Source organism: Orycteropus afer, unplaced genomic scaffold, assembly GCF_000298275.1.
Source record: "Orycteropus afer afer isolate SDZICR_OR568_19922 unplaced genomic scaffold, OryAfe1.0 scaffold00284, whole genome shotgun sequence".
Taxonomy (NCBI): domain Eukaryota; kingdom Metazoa; phylum Chordata; class Mammalia; order Tubulidentata; family Orycteropodidae; genus Orycteropus; species Orycteropus afer.
The window spans coordinates 2,917,464-2,934,204 of NW_006921871.1; the positions used below are offsets into that span (position 1 = coordinate 2,917,464).

The following is a 16,741-nucleotide window of genomic DNA, read 5'->3' on the forward strand; positions in this document are numbered from 1 at the left end:
CATTCTGTTCAATCAAAGTAACCAAGTCCATTAAAGATAAGGGCACCCACTACTCTTTGTTTTGCAGATGCATGCTAACTTTGAACAATGAGCACTAACCAAAGGCAACCTGATTTCAGTCCAGGAGATGACAGAGTGCCAACTTCTTTCCTTTCTTTCTCTCCTTCCTTCCTTTCCTCCACCTTCCCTCTCTCCTTTCCTTCTTTCTTCCTTCCCTCCTCTCTTTCTTTCTCAAGCCCTTAGTCAGAACTGACAAACAGTATTTGTTGGCTGACAAACACTGGTTTTCATTCTCAAATCAAATAGAACCATATGAGTTAGTCTCCCTTATTTATGAGATTATGTAATTCCACAGATTTCTATTAATTCCACTGCAAAGTGTGAGACATGAGGATAGAGGGAAAAATAAGAAAAGTCTGCCTTTAAGGAGTTCACCTTTAAAGAGAGAAAGGAAGGGGATGGCTGGAACATGTTACACTCTGTAACGATCCATGTGTTCTTTTGTCTTTGCAACAGGTACCATTTCTGTCAACACACTGCGCACACCCTACACTGCCCCGGGTGAGAGTGAGATTCTGGATCTGGATGATGAGCTGTACCTGGGCGGGTTGCCAGAAAATAAGGCCGGACTTGTCTTTCCCACCGAAGTATGGACTGCTCTGCTCAACTACGGCTACGTGGGCTGCATCCGGGATTTGTTCATTGATGGCCAGAGCAAAGATATCCGGCAAATGGCTGAAATTCAAAGTACTGCTGGAGTGAAGCCTTCCTGCTCAAGGGAAACAGCAAAACCGTGCCTTAGCAACCCTTGCAAAAACAATGGCATGTGCAGGGATGGGTGGAACAGATATGTCTGTGATTGTTCCGGAACAGGCTATCTTGGCAGGTCCTGCGAGAGAGGTAGGATTCCAAAAACCAAATAGCTGACTCCCTTGAGATGAAAAGTGTATTAAATGTTGACCTCAAACCTAGAGTGATCATTGAAACATAATACATACTCTGCTGAAATAAACTGTGTACAAGCTGAGCAGTCATAACTGTCATCTTATTAGTGAGCCTATAATGATTTTCTTAGGGTCTGAGAAAGGGAAGACACAGCTATTTATGTAGATTGGAGAAATAAAAATTTGGACCTTTCTATCCTCTATGGTATGAGCCTAAGAGCTACTATGACCAATCCATGCTATCTCATTTGCCCAGTTTTTAACCGAAAAATAAAGGAGGCGTGAATTAGACATAAATTATCTCTAAAAGGGAGCCCTGGTGAAGCAGTGGTTAAACACTTGGCTGAAAGCCTAAAGGTTGGTAGTTCAAACACACCAGCCACTCCACAGGAGGAAGATGTGACAGTCTGCTTCCTTAAAGACCACAGCCTTGAAAACCCTGTGGGGAAGTTCTACTCTGTCTTGTACGGTCTGTATGAGTCAGAATCGACTCTGCAGCATTGGGTTGACTTGGGTTGGATTTTGACCTCCACAGCAAGTATCAATGTTAAGAAATAGCATTTGAGACAAGCTAAGCTGGAAGTTGCAGCTTCCCTGGCACTGTGTTTGAGACTTTGTTAGTGTGCTCATGTCACTTCAGTTAACTTTTCCAAGGAAGTCCCTGGGGGATGCAAATGATAATGTGCTTGGCTGGTAACCAAAAGTTCACACAGAGGCACCTTGGAAGAAAGACCTGGCACCCTACTTCTGAAAAATCAGCCACTGAAAACCCTATGGAGCACAGTTCTACTTGACACACATGGGGTGGCCATGAGTCAGAATCCACTCGACAGCGACTGAGAGTTTAAACTTACCCATAAGGCAATAGCCTCTCTGGAGAGTAAGCTGACTTCACACTATGCAAGTTGTGATAAATGTTCCCTAACTTCAAAGGTACTTACCTTTGTCTAAGACCTAGCTGGTTGCAAGATTAACTTACCTATTTGATATTAAGGCTTCATTGTGCCTGTTGAAGTTCTGGGCAGTTGTCCCCCTTTCTCTCTTGGAAGGAGAGGAATAAGAACTAAAGGAAAAGTGAAGGGTAAGAGATGTCACAGCTGATCTGTGGGCCAGGCTAGAGGAAGTGATAGCAGAACAAATAGTTTTAAACCTGCCCTTTTATCGACCCAAGTGTTTCAGATAAATGCCCTAGTCACTACACCAATTGTCACTCATTTTCAACAATGGAACTGAAAATCAATACCAAAAAATCCTGATGAGTTGTTCCATTGTTCTCTCAAATATCAAATAATATTGCCTCTATTAGACATCTAGCCTAAAAGTGCCTGGCATCTATTTCCTTAAGCCATGTACATTTGCACTTTTTTTTTTTCTTCTCTTCTTTCCTAAAATAGTTTCTTTTCAGCTAACACTGGCAAGGGAAAAAGTAGGTATTCTGTAGAACTCAGAGTTGAAACGTTACTCTGGCTCTCTGTCCTTACAAGGAGGTGCATCAGCTTATTGGTTTTATTTTGGCATTGATTAATATAAATAATGAATAATAAATTAATTATCTTCAATTATCTACCAAAAATTTTATCACTCATCTGTACTATTCAATTAGACAGATCAATAGATGATCATAGAGATCCGTTTCCCTTATGATCACACCTAATTGCAGTTTCTGTGAATTGTCATTATTGTTGCTGTTGCTGGGTGACTCACAGGGACCTCAAGTGACAGAGAACTGTCCCATAGGATTTTTTTGGCTATAATATTTACTAAGCAGATTGTCAGGTTTTCTACCATGGAGCTGCTGGGTGGGTTTGAACCACCAGCTTTTCGGTTAGCAGCCGAGTGCTTGCCCATTTATTCCACCAGGGCTCCTTTGAGTGTCACTGGAAGTTAGCTATTCCTAATGCATTTTGGTCTTGCTTGGCATATATTCTAAATTCCCTCCTCTCACTTCCCCTCCTAATTGTGGATTATGTGTTTGTTTGGTTTGGTGTTTAGAATTATCAAAAGGGACAAGAATATTTGAGAAAAAAAAAAGTGCCAAAACTATATAGAAAATATTACAGTTATGTATATAGGAGATTAGCAGGCCTGCACGATTTAAGATTTTGTTTTAATTTTAATCACTCAAAGAGCTGCCAGTGCTTCTGATGCCCCCTGGTTAAGTAAAGCTGGAAGAGTCTAACTCAACTGTCACCAGAATTACAGGAGCTTCAGTTCAGTATGTGTGGTGTACCACCCTGTGGCAATATTTTGCTACTACATATGGCAGAAATAAAAATAGAAATATACAGCTTTCTGAGCCAGAATGAGGGAAAGGGAGTATTTATACATTGCAGTAATTAGATGGAGGAGTGGCAAGCATATGCAGATTTGCAAATGAGAATTTAATACCACACTTCATCAATGGGATTTGGCATACATTTTTATCTGACAGGTGGCTGGAAATTTCCACAGATTTCTTTGTCTCCAGGTTGGTTTTTATGGGGAGGAGAAAACAGTCATTTTTGTGTGGCTCTTGTTTCTGGACTACTCCAGTGTATTGTGGGCCATCTTTACAGTTCAGACTTCATTTTCTTGCACGCATTGTGGGCTACCTGAGAACAAGGGTCACGTGGGACTGTTGTCATGCAGGATAACACAAAATTTGGCTTCTGTCCAGTTCCCAGCTATGCCCTAGTTCAGTCAGAACAAGATCATGTCCAACCTTCAGTGGCTCCAGTTCAAAAGAAAGGGCTTTGACAGTGGTCCTCAGGTACCCTCTGATCACAGAAAGAAGGTTCCTACTCACTTAAGAACTGATTGGCAATTTCTGAAATTAAAAAAAGGGGAGTGTGCATAATGTTCCTATTTTACTGTTATCGAACAATAATTGATACATTTTAAAGTTGTAATTATTCAAAGTAATGAAAAAAAAATATTCAAGTCCTTGGACAATTCAGCCAGGGAAATGAGGCTATAATCACGTTACAGGAGATCTTCATTCTGCATGAGGTAAGCCAAGGGGTTCATAAGAAAGAATAGAATTTTTGCTGACAGGCTAAATAGTCACCAGGAAAATAGTATTTTGCTTTATGTGTATTGATCCTATAAGGAAGAGTAATGCAGAATAATGTTCAATATGTTCAATTGAACATAAATTATATGCAGCACTTTTCCTCCTGCCTTTTATTCTTTAATATAAGACTGAGAATTTTCAGAAACTTACATAGAAATTATTCTTGTTTATATGTCAAAGAAGAGGTCTACTTTTTGCTTGTTTGTTAAAGCTCTAACAGATGGAGGGACAGATGTCAGAGCAATATAATTCAGCTCTGTCTGGTTTGCATCCTTGATCACAATACATGACTGCCTTTCAGCAAAACTGAGCACAGGTGTGCACTTCAGGCTACACCAGGGCAGGATGCAGAAAAGCTGTTTATCAAACTCAACGGCAAGGGAAATGGAGACAGAGAAGACTAAGTCAAAATGTTTTTTCTTTCCTCTTGGGAAATATTGTATTGTAATTAGCCTTTTAAACAACTCTATTTTGTGTCCCAAATGATAAAATAATTTTACTAATGTTAAAAGATGCTGTCAAATAGCATAACCTTCAAATGTCAGAGAGTTGTTTACCATTTATTGGGCAACTCCAGACAACAACCTGTACATTTTCCATTTCTTGTTTAATTAAATGTTAACTCTGATGATGAGGGATCATTTAGGCTTTTATCTGAAGTTTATCAACAAGCTATTTTCAGTTGGAGAAGAGTTTATAATGGAACTCAGGGGCACTTGAGTTTTATTACTTCACTATGTTTTCTCATTCCTGCAGCTTTTTGGAGAATGTTAAAGTTCAAAGATCCTGCTTAGTTTTATACTTTAAATGGTATTTCATATTATATAATCTGTAGTCTGCCATTTATATTTCCAAATGATGAGATAGCTAGTGTCCACTCAAACTAAACGAGTTTTCACAGAGGAATATGAGATGGTACTTATTATTATTTTATTTATTAATTGTTTTTTATTGTGATTTGGGTGAAAGTTTACAGAGCAAATTCACTTTCCATACAGCAGTGCATATACACTTTGTCTCATGACATTGACTACCACTCCCCTCCCACTTCCTCCCTACAGTTACCTCTTCTCTGTGTCCTTCCCTCCCATGCACTCCCCCCTCCCTGCCCCAGCTGTCTCCCTGTGCATACACAGCCCTTCTATTCTCCCATGGTTGTTCTCTCCAAGTAGCATATCTACCTATTGTATATGTTTAGCTCATATGCCTGTCTTTTGTTTGACTGGAAGCTACAGGAGTGGGTTCAATTCTAGACCTGAGGGGGCCATACTCTCAGTGGTTCCATCAGGCTCTATCAGACCACCAAACCTGGTCCTTTTTATGTATTTTTTTTTTAATGTTTTTGAGTTTTTTTCCACATTGTTTTCCCACTTTATCCAGGATCTCTTACAGAGATCCCCCTCTGAGTGGTTGATAGTGGTAGCTGGGCACCATCTAGTTCTTCTGGTCTCATAGTCATATAAGCTGAGGATCACATGGTGTACCAGTCCCTTGGACTAATTGTTTCCATGTGTTTTTGGTTTCCTTCATGCTTCTTTGCTCTGGATGATGAGAGACACATCATTGCATCTAGATGGCCACTTGCAAGCTTTTAAGATCCCAGTTGCTACTTGCCACAGTAGGATGTGGAACAATGTTTTATGTAGTATGTTATGCCAATTGAGCTCAATGTCCCCTATGACTATAGTCCCAGCCCACAGGTCCAACTCCTTGGTCTCTCTGGGTAGACCAAGTAGTGACTACAATCTTGCCCCTTGTCAGCTCTATTATATACCTGGCAATTCTTATAGAACATACAAATACACTTGTAGAAATATTGTGTGTCAACCCTATACATGGTCTTGGGCACACTCCACCATTTATGTTGTTGTTATTTGTCATTGAGTCAGACACGGCACATAGCGACCCCTCCTTGGGTTTCCGAGGTGATACCACTACAAAAGCAGATTGCCCAACCTTTATTCTGAGGAGTGGCTGGTGGGTTTGAACCACCTTCTTTCTGGTTAGCAGTCAAATGCCTTACACTTTATGCTACCAGGGCTCCTCCCCCTCTGCATAGACCTCCCTAATAGTTCAGCCTGTGCACCCACCTACCCACCCATATATCAACATTTGCCTTCACTGACAACACAGTACTGTATGTGCAAAAGGGTTCATTTTTGTTGTCTGTAGAGATGGTACTTTTTAATATGATTAATGAATGATTGGTATTGCAAGAAAAAAAAGGAGAAAACTAATAATAATAATAATAAAACTATCCTATTTGTATGATACCGAATTAAATGACAATTGAAATAGCTTTTAAACTTTTGTAGGTACTTGCTGCTGTTTAGGGTATGGATGATGACTGACCATAGATTAGGAAAAGAAAGAGTAAAGACAAATTACTTTTAAGATTATTCTAGAAACATTTATTTTTCCTTATACCAAAGAAAAAACACAAAAACTCAGTGCCGTTGAGTCAATTGCGACTCATAGGGGCCCCTCCTTGAGTTTCCGAGGAGGTGTGTCTATGGAAGTAGATTGCCCAACCTTCAGTCTGAGGAACGGCTGGTGGATTTGAACCACCAGCCTTCTGGTTAGCAGTCAGATGTATATCATGCTTAAATTATTTCTTGAGCAGCTACTACTAGGAGTTCCTCACTAAGCTTTGCCTTTCAGGATTATTACCTTCCTTCAGGAAACTTCTTCTCTAGCTAAAAAATAAATTAAAAATAAAGCATAAATACACAAGAAATAACCAAGATTAAAGAACAGATTAGGATAGTAGGATATTTCATGTAACTTAAATTGATAAATTTCTTCATTTAGGGAATATTAATAAGGTACTTATTATGTTTCTGGTCCTATTTCAGGCTCTGGGATTCTATGATTAGAAAACACTATGATGAATCAGCATTTACTGAACAAAAGAAATTCTAGGGACATTTGCACATGGTACCCATTTCTGTTCAGTACAGATATAAAGATTAGGTCATTGTACCCTCAGTCAATCTGTGCTTAGGAGCAATGATCATTAGCTATTTGTCTATCTTCCCATGAAATAGTGTTACATGGTGCTGAGGTAGGGAATGAAAGATTTACCTAAACTTTTTACACTATAGAATTTTTGGGGGTGGCCAAGGAACATATTTTGTAAAAGTATATACATGGATGTGTTTTTATATTTGGAAAATGAAAGAATAATTTCCAGCAGCACAATAGAAGATAGGGGATGATAGCGGCTTATTCCTTGGAAGGAAGATGGGGCAATCTACTTCCGTAGTGATACTGCCTTGGAAACTCAAGGAGGGTCATTATGAGTCGGGTCTGACTCGATGGCACATAACAACAACAACAACAACAGCAGCTTATTCACCCCTCCTCCAACCTCAGACTTGCTATGTGAGGCAAGGAGAATCAACAGGAAAGATGCTTTCCTGCTTACAGTGGTCAAACTGGTCTGACAATGAACTTAACATTTTTCCAACAGTGGGGTGGGAAGATAAATATGTTCCTAAGAAAGATGGTAGAACTTTATACAGATAAAAGGAAGAAGATTGAAAACTAATCAATCTAAAATTTCTCAACAATTACATTAAATGCAACTGTACAATATAATTACTGTTTTAAATGTCATGTAAACTTTAGACTCAAGTGATTATTCTTTTACTCTTTAACCTGTTTTGATGTGATGTCAGTAAAACTTAGAAGAATGTATTTTTCTATTTTGATCAGTTGAATATTCACCTTTTTTTATTTTGGCACATGAAACCAATTTGTGGGTAAGGGAGAATCAGAGATCCTTTCAACATATTTTATTTATTTATATTTTTTGACAAATGGAACCAGTTAGTGTTTGTAACATTATTGATATTAAAAAAAAAAAAATAGCTCATGATATTTAACATTAAGCATTATTCATTCATTAAGAAATATTTATTGACTATGTTTTTCATGCCCGGTACACTTCTAGGTTCTGTTGGTTGTTGTTGTTATGTACCGTCGAGTCGGATCGGACTCACAGCGACCCCTCCTTGGGTTTCCAAGGCAGCATCATTACGGAAGTAGATTGCCCAACCTTCCTTCCGAGGAGTGGCTGGTGGGTTTGAACCGCCAGCCTTCTGGTTAGCAGTCAAGTGCCTTAGGCACTACACTACCAGAGCTCCCTTCTAGGTTCTAGAGAGTCAATACTAAGAAAAACAAAATAAAATACCTTGTCCTTATAGAATTTACTATCTAGATGAAAAAGAAGAACAGCAGCAACAATAACAACAGCTAACTTATCCTCATAGACACACACAGTAAGAGAGCTCAATATGTGGTAAGACAGAGAACTACTATATTTTAAGAAAATAGACGAGCTCAAAGGGGAAGACCTGCAACATTCAGCATTTAATGGTTTAGCTGTGCATTCAATCCTATAATGACATCAAATAATGGATACAATCTATTAGAAACAATGGTTGACTTTCTTGACTTTTTGAAAGATAAACTTTCAAAACCACAACACTATATATAGAGCTTTAATAATGAGCACAGTTGTATCAGTAAAGATCATTGCTGTGCTGTGTAAATAAGCAAGATAATGAGAATTCCCTAGTTTAATTTCAAGTAGTTTTTCTTTTATTAAATGGTATTCTGAGTTATCAGAACCAATGAGAAAGCAACATGACTCATACTTGTTTTGCAATATTCAGCCACCATATGGTACTTAACACTAAGGCGCTATTTCTTCAAGCAATGGGTTTGTGATTAACATTTTTCACTCTTAACTTTTTTGTTTAATGCAGTATTAAGCAACTTCCCTGGTAAAGAAAGCCATCTTACTATAGGAGCACAGAGCCACACAAACTCCTCAGTTCCACCCCATGCTTATTCAATATAGCCAAGGTACATTGTTAGCTTTTTGTTGCTAGCATGATATTTTTAGGACACTGAGGTTGTGCTTACAGATAATGTTTCAGGTTGTTCCTTACCTGTAAATGAACCTTTAAAAGAAGTTACAGTTTGTGCTGTTAGAAAATTTACCTTCTTAAATGTTATGGCTGTGAAGAAGCATTGTCTATTGTTTGGCAATATCAGTTTTTCTTCTTGTTTGCATCTCATTTTTCGTATTGTATTGATTCTTATATTTAGCTTGTATTTCTTTTTTTTTTTTTTTCTCCTTTAAAAAAGCTATTAGATCAGAGATTGTGAAAAAAATGATTATAGTAACATCCATTAGAATCATGGAATTTTAAGACAGGCAAAGGCATTAGAGTTTTTCTAGTAGGACCATTTCATTTCACAAGTCAAGAATTTGAAGTGGAGTAAGACTTAACTACTTTTATATAGCTGGTCAGTGACCTAGCCATAGCCATCCATAAATATGCATTGAATAGTCACTAGAACTTCAAAACAGTGTCAGGGCTGGCTACATAAACAAACCTTTATTAGCCAACATGATAAAAACTGTAGGTAGAAAGTCCTATGGGAGTGGGAAGGGAAGTGCTACTGTATTGCCTCCACATTTTAGCCAATACTTCACAGAGGAAATTTTTGCTAACTTTCTTTCCAGCTTAAAAAAATTTGCTAATTGTTATAGAAGATGAGCTCATTTTGTAGTCCTGTGTTCTAAGTGGAAGCCTATTATAGGACACTCTTTTTCTTTTTCTACAAATATGTGGTCTCTAACTGACCAAGAACTTTTCTATTTATTTTCTCTCTATAGAGGCAACAATTTTGAGCTACGATGGCAGTATGTTTATGAAAATCCAGCTTCCAGTGGTGATGCACACAGAGGCAGAGGATGTTTCCTTACGGTTCCGATCCCAGCGTGCATATGGCATTCTCATGGCAACGACCTCTAGAGATTCTGCAGACACCCTCCGCCTGGAGCTAGATGCAGGGCGTGTGAAACTGACGGTCAACCTAGGTAACAACTTGCCTTCCCCCATTGAACTAACACTTTTCATTTTTTGTTCAGTTTTGCCTGCAAACATTTATCAAGTAGCCTGTTTGCCATGGAAAGTCAAAACACTTATTGGTCTTATTTCCATCATTTAAAGTAATTCAGATTCTTTTGGCATCATTTTATATTTTTATTCCATTTAACATAACTTACTGTTTTGTGATTCCTACCACTGATGGTTTTTAAAGGGAAGCCATATCCATCAATGAGGTCAGTTGAACATATAAATGATTAGACTTGAAAATGCCTACACTATAATTTCCCTGTTGCTATGTTTACTCATGTTCTGATTGGGTACGGATTATATCCTTGCAGATAAATGAAAATCAGCCTTCTTTTAAATACCATATGCACAAAATACCAATGTTCTACTTGGCCATCTAGATCAATGGTTGCTCTTATTCTGTCTCACAGGCTTCTCCTTTGAATAGTCATCTACGTGGTAACACTTTTTTTTTTTCTGTTTTGAAATACTGTGTGGTGATATTTTGCTATCAAAGGCAATCCACAACCCTTCAATGCCCAAAGTCTGCGGCCCTTAGCAAACAGCCATGAGAACATTCAAAACACAGGCTCTTCTACAGAAAGATAATGCTTTCCTGCTTGATTGTAGCAGTAAATAAGAGTCACTACAGTAAAACCTCACAAATCTGGATGACATATGGAGGAAAGCTAGATTAATTGAGAAAGTCTCAGCTGTAGGTTAAAAAGAATGAATTCAAGAAAAGCAATTTCATTGTTTTCAATTGTATTCAAAAACACAAATTAATAGCTGAAAAAATATTTTCCAGTAAAGGTCAGACTAGGCTGGTTTTAATGGATAAATAAGAATTATCCATTATTAGTACATTGCTTTATACAGGTTGTGTCATAAGTGTAGTAAAGTACTTGAAATCAGTTTCTTCCATAAGTGGATTTTTCAAAATCTTATCTATTCATGTTTTGTATTTTTCTCAGCAGATCTCTCCTCATAATAAATGAAGAATTAATATTCTGCTCAATAAGTTTCAATGTTATTATTAACATTAAATAAGAGGAGTCCAAGTTAATGAGGTTTTACTGTATTTTATGAAAGTACTAAGCCACAAAAAATAGATAACAATAAAATGTGAAACTGTTTAGGTTTATAAAAATACTAAAATTTTATAAAATAAGCCATTTGTGGAAAACCCACCTACATTATCAAATTATTCTGTGCAGAATGGTAGCTCATTAAATATAAAATCATATCATTGGTAGACTAATGCATAAAATTATATTCAATTAATGTTTAGTTATTAAGTAAAATTATAAGGGAAGGTTTTGGGGTTTTTTGACTACTTAAAGAACACGCAGCATTCTCAGTTACTGTTCTGTTAGAGTACCCTCTAGTGGCAATGATAGGTTACTACAAGCCAATCAAAATTAGTCCCTTATTTTCAGCCAAGGGGGCTCCTAGCCCAAGCTGAGACAGTACTGAGAATTTTCCAACAGCAAAGCATTCTGTGGAAAGAGTTGTGTAGGTGCTGGTCCTTGGCTGTTTGCAACCACTTTTCTGATGCGGTTGACGACACATGACAAACTCAGCTATATGGAAACAGAATCTAGGTTTATGTTTTTCATATTCCCCAAAGGCATTAAATAGTAAAACAAAAACCAACAAATGTATATCTGTCCACAAAATGTACATAAAGCATCCCACATAGTGTTTTAAAAATAACCATTTTACCTACATTCTGTTATCCAGACCAGATGTTCTGTTCTTACAGTATCTGCTTTTATATGAAGTTAGAATAAGAAAAGGAAATGAATAGCAGTCTTAACCATGACACTTAACACATAGAGAAAACAGCATTAGCTCCTAGGAGAGGAGTAGGCTTGTGTACTCTGCAGAATGACAGCACTCCTTAGCCAGCAGAGTTTCTAAAGGAAACATACTGTTGTTTCTTTCCTTCTTCTTTTAATACTGGGCGTAAAATCCAGACATGTGACTGTTACTGTTTTGCGTCCAAGAAAATAATATTATAAGGGGAAAATCAAAACAAAACATTAAAAGCAGGTGAGAATAATTTTAACTTGTTCTTCATTTGACCACTGTGATTCTCTTGGCCTTTGTGGGATTTTAGATTTTGGAGGTCCAAGATGTCTGTGCCTAGCTGGGTTTGCACTGAACCCCATTGTGACGGAGCACTTTTTAATTATGCTGAAAACAATGATATGTTCTTTCACAGATGGGGAGAAAGTTGCAGCCAATCTAAGACAAGCATCTTTGACAGTTAACAATTCTTTATTTCACTTAGATTTGTCACCATGTAGCTTTGTTTGAATTGGCCATTAAAAAAAAAAAAATTCTGTTGTTTCCAATGGTGAAATTTTATAACAGTAAATCTGGGTTCTAAAAGTATGTAAAGAATAATGATATGGAGTGGCCATATTTGCATGTGTCTGTCCCCGGAAGGGTGGACTGTGATTTTATTGGATGTCTGCAGCTATTACCTTGAAGGATAAATTTTCATTTTTCATCTATTCTTCCCCATCTAGATTGTATCAGGATTAACTGTAATTCCAGTAAGTGCCTATTCAAAATTTTTAAAATGTTATTCCTCCATTATGATGTAAGCTAGTTGAGAAAAAGAGTGAGAGAGATGTAGAGTTTATAAAACTCATGAACTCATTTTGAAATGTACCAGTCCATCATCTGGGTGTAAAAATTCATTTTGAAATCTGTCCAGCTGAAGATTCTCCCACTGCAGTTCCTATGTCTAAGTAGGAAAAGAAATGACATGTATTTTGTAATGGAAGGTACAAATGCATCTATTAATCATCCAGTACTGTAAGTGGCACTTATATTTTGCCAGATCTGGGACTACAGAGATTCTCTTTATGACCAAACATCCAGGAGAAAATACTACGGATATTATTTCCTTCACTTTTTTTTTTTTTTTACCTTTAAACTCAATTATAGAACCAAATATATTTAATCCCTCATTTTGAGAGCTACCATTAAATCGTTCTAAATTCAACCAAGGTTTTACACAGAACAATCTGTTCTCTCAAGTTTTACACACAGAGAAAATTACTTGTCTAAAGAGTTTTCTCATGATCATTAAGAGAATTTATATAATGAATTTTTACATCCGAATCATGTATCTGCAAAAATAACCAAAACCCTTCCAATCTGTGATATGCATGCCAAATGATGAGTCAGAAGAAAGATGCATGGACTGAGTCTTATTTGAATTCGGACTAGAGAAACTGAAAGGATATGAGGACTGTGATTTTATTTTGAGTTGTAGTATTCTCTTGAGGATAAATTTATTTTATCTCTTTACATAAATATTCAGATTTCTCTTTTCCAGGTTTTGCTGACCACAGTCAGGAATGTGCTGCAATGATCACAAAGTTGTTAGCTATTTGAATAAAATGGTTCTAAAAAGATGTTAACCTCTACTATCATGCTCAGTAGGAGCTCTGGTAGTGTAGTGCCTAAAGGCACTTGACTGCTAACCAGAAGGCTGGTGGTTCAAACCCACCAGCCACTCCTTGGAAGGAAGGTTGGGCAATCTACTTCTGTAGTGATACTGCCACAGAAACCCAAGGAGGGGTCACTATGAGTCAGGTCTGACTCATTGGCACATAACAACAACAATCATGCTCAGTAGATTTTTTTTTTTTTTTTTTAAATGCTTGGAGAATAGCTGAATGTGAGTTGACAGAGTTTCCTCTGCAAACCATTGGCTCTGTTTCCAAATGGCAATAAGTCATCTTCTGAGGAACAAAATGGTGCTCTTAAATTTAGCAGACCAAGAAACAAATGCATACTGTTTAGAATACTGTGTTTCTTACAACTCAGTTCTGTCTTAAAATACTCTAATACTCATTTAAAGTAACCTAAAAACAAATCTGCCCAACCACAACAATAAAAGGTAACTGAATCATGACTTAAAGAAAAACTAAATTGATAAACCATAACCAACAGAGCTGGCATGAAAGCTCATCTGAAACAGAACAGTTCCAGAAAATAATCTCTCAGAGCTTCCACACAGATGACATGTTTATTTGGGTACCATTCCCCTTTCCAGTTCTGTCTCTTCTACACTTTTTGAAAAGGATCACATGTGTGTGTGTCCAATGCCATGATCTTATATTGCTTTCATCTCTGGAACATAGACACAAGCAAAAAGACAGCACCCTAAACACTTTCTTCTAAAGCCAGATGTCTGTCCTAAGGGCAGCTGTCGGTTTTCTTGATTTCTTTTGAATTTTAGAAAATCCATGGCAGGAAAATATTTCATTCTAGGTCTCTGCCTTATGTACCATTTTTATTTTAGTTATAGTAAGCATACAACAAACTATGGATTTTTAAACTTACAAAGTGTAACAAAGCAAACTGTAGCAATTGATAAAAATGAAACAAACCAAATGGGAGTCTGTGTTATCTAACTACATTTATAGCATTTTAAGTATTTATTTATTGTATAATTATCCTGGCTAGACTCTCTTCCTGCTTCAGTCTATGTCAGGAGACTCTGTTAGGAAGTGTAGTGTTCTTTTCTCTGGATATTCCATAGAACATTATCTTTGAGGACAAAGGTTTTTGCCAGTTAGTGGAAATTTTCCTTTTTAAGGAGCACGTGTTAAATTTAAATGATTTGAACTAAATGGATGATTATGAGCTTTCAGTGCACATCATGGACAGGACTGCAAATGCCTTAACTTGTCTGCAGTCACTGGAAAATGCATTCAATTAACAGGTAATATTTTTATTTCCTTTTGCCCTTATTTTATTTAAGGAACAGTCGTCAGATATCAAAGGAATATAAGTTGCCAACGAGACATGTGATTAGTCAAATTTAAAATGAATCATTAAAGCAAATAATGCAATCCTAATGGAGAGTGATTAAATGGGTAGAGATTTCCGCTTGTTGTGTATTTCTTGCCAAATAAATAAATAAAATCTGTATCTTAGTGTAACTTATAGTTTAATGAAAGACTGATTTATTATTTTTATTCTCTGTGTGCTATAAGTTTGTCTGAAACCTAGAAGATGAATGTATGTTCATTAAATAATAACTGTGTAATACCACCATCTCTAAAAATTTTATCATAACTAAGATATCACCAGTACTGTGAGATTAATATGAAATATTTCAGGTGATTTAAAAAATATACATACAGGAAATATAAAAATAATAACATAAAAAATTATCTTGCATTGAGAATTAGAATTAAACTGTGTTATTATGTTTGAATGGAATCCTTCCCAGACAAATTTCTTTGTATTTTCTCAGAAGAGTTTGTCTGTTTTTACCATAGTTAGCTCCATTTTCCCTCCCAGAGTTTACACCAGCTGTTACTTGATATGGAAAAGAAAATATATATAGTGTCTGACTGTTCCACCTTTGATAGTGAAGAATGAGGTGTAGGCAAGGAAGGCTGCATGCATTCAGACCTACAGGACTTTAAGAGATGGTAGATACATTTGATTTCCCACCAATCCTGTGCCAATAAAAAAAAAAAAAACTCACTGCTATCGAGTCAATTCAGACTCATAGTGACCCTCTTTTGGGTTTCTGAGGCAGTAAATCTTTATAGAAGTAGACTGCCCCATCTTCCTTACGTGAAGTGACTGGTGGGTTTTAACCACCAAACTTCTGGTTAGCAGTCAGCTGCCTTAGGCCCCAAGAACGTTCCACGGACAAGCCAGGGTACAGCCTTTTGTTGAGGTCCCTGTGAGAATGGGCAGATTTTAATTTGAGACCGTCTCTTTCAGATTCCCTGTTGTCACTACTTTTTCCTCTTGTAGAAAAAGCTTTCACAGATCTTTAAATGGAAGGCGAGATCTTGTCTCATTTAAAAATCAAAGCTTATTTTCATGTGTGGAGAGTGTACTTTAAAAAAGAAAAAAGAAAGATCTCTATTTAAAAAGAGCCATTTCAGTGTCAAAATGTGTGCTTGATCTTTCAGATTATAAACGGAACATCTTTGTACATAACCCATATCAATCTTCATTCTTTGATGTCCATTAGCTTATGTAATTGTCAAAATATGTTTAGTAACTGGAATTTGGAACTAGATTAAGGTCAGTTTTTGCAAATTCATGGAATGAAACGTGTTGCTTCTTCTCCACTCGGCTCTGTCCAGGATGCAAATGAAGGGAGAACCAGATGACCCTGTGTCCCTATTTCATCACATCTTGACAAAGAGAGACTGTCCTGGCTCAATAGTTTTATATATGAAAGCTGTCGAAGCAGCCACCATTTTTTAATGCAGATAATTTCTTCCCTGGATAGTAAAGGGTACTCCAATAAAGGTACATCCAAAAGGATTGTAAAGTCACATGTTTTAAAAGCATAATTAAGAGGATAACTATTTAATGAAAAAATCCCAAATGTAGATATTTATCAAAAAATTAATTGCAGAAATCCATACTTACACAAAGTAATTAAAGTCTTAATATATTATAAGCAAGAGAAGTCAAGTTAGACTGAATAAAATATTTTGGAATTAATGCAGGCTTATTTGCATGAAAAGGTGTTTTATAGTCTCTTCTCTGGTCCACAGTACAGAATGACTAAGCAAATTCTTGGCCTTGGTGACAGAAATAAACAATGCTGGAACTTACACGGTACAATTTTGCAAGACCAATGACTTATTCATTGCAAACACCTTTTTTCAACAACACAAACAGTGGCTCTACATATGGACTTCACCAGATGGAACACACAGGAATCAGATTGATTACATTTGTAGCAAGAAGCGATGGAAAAGCTCAATATCTTCAGCCAAAAACAGGCCAGGAGCTGATTGTGGAACAGACCATCGACTGCTCAT

At 36.9% G+C, this 16,741-nt stretch overlaps 1 protein-coding gene across 1 annotated transcript in view; it reads left to right on the plus strand.

Annotated features, from left to right (window-relative positions):
• Positions 1 to 16,741, plus strand: part of NRXN1 (neurexin 1) — a 1,670,321-nt gene that overhangs the window by 723,385 nt on the left and 930,195 nt on the right. The window contains exons 9-11 of the mRNA XM_042782286.1: positions 517 to 900; positions 9,689 to 9,892; positions 12,449 to 12,475. Of these exons, the coding sequence (XP_042638220.1) occupies positions 517 to 900; positions 9,689 to 9,892; positions 12,449 to 12,475 (615 nt within the window). The remainder of the gene's footprint in view (positions 1 to 516; positions 901 to 9,688; positions 9,893 to 12,448; positions 12,476 to 16,741) is intronic.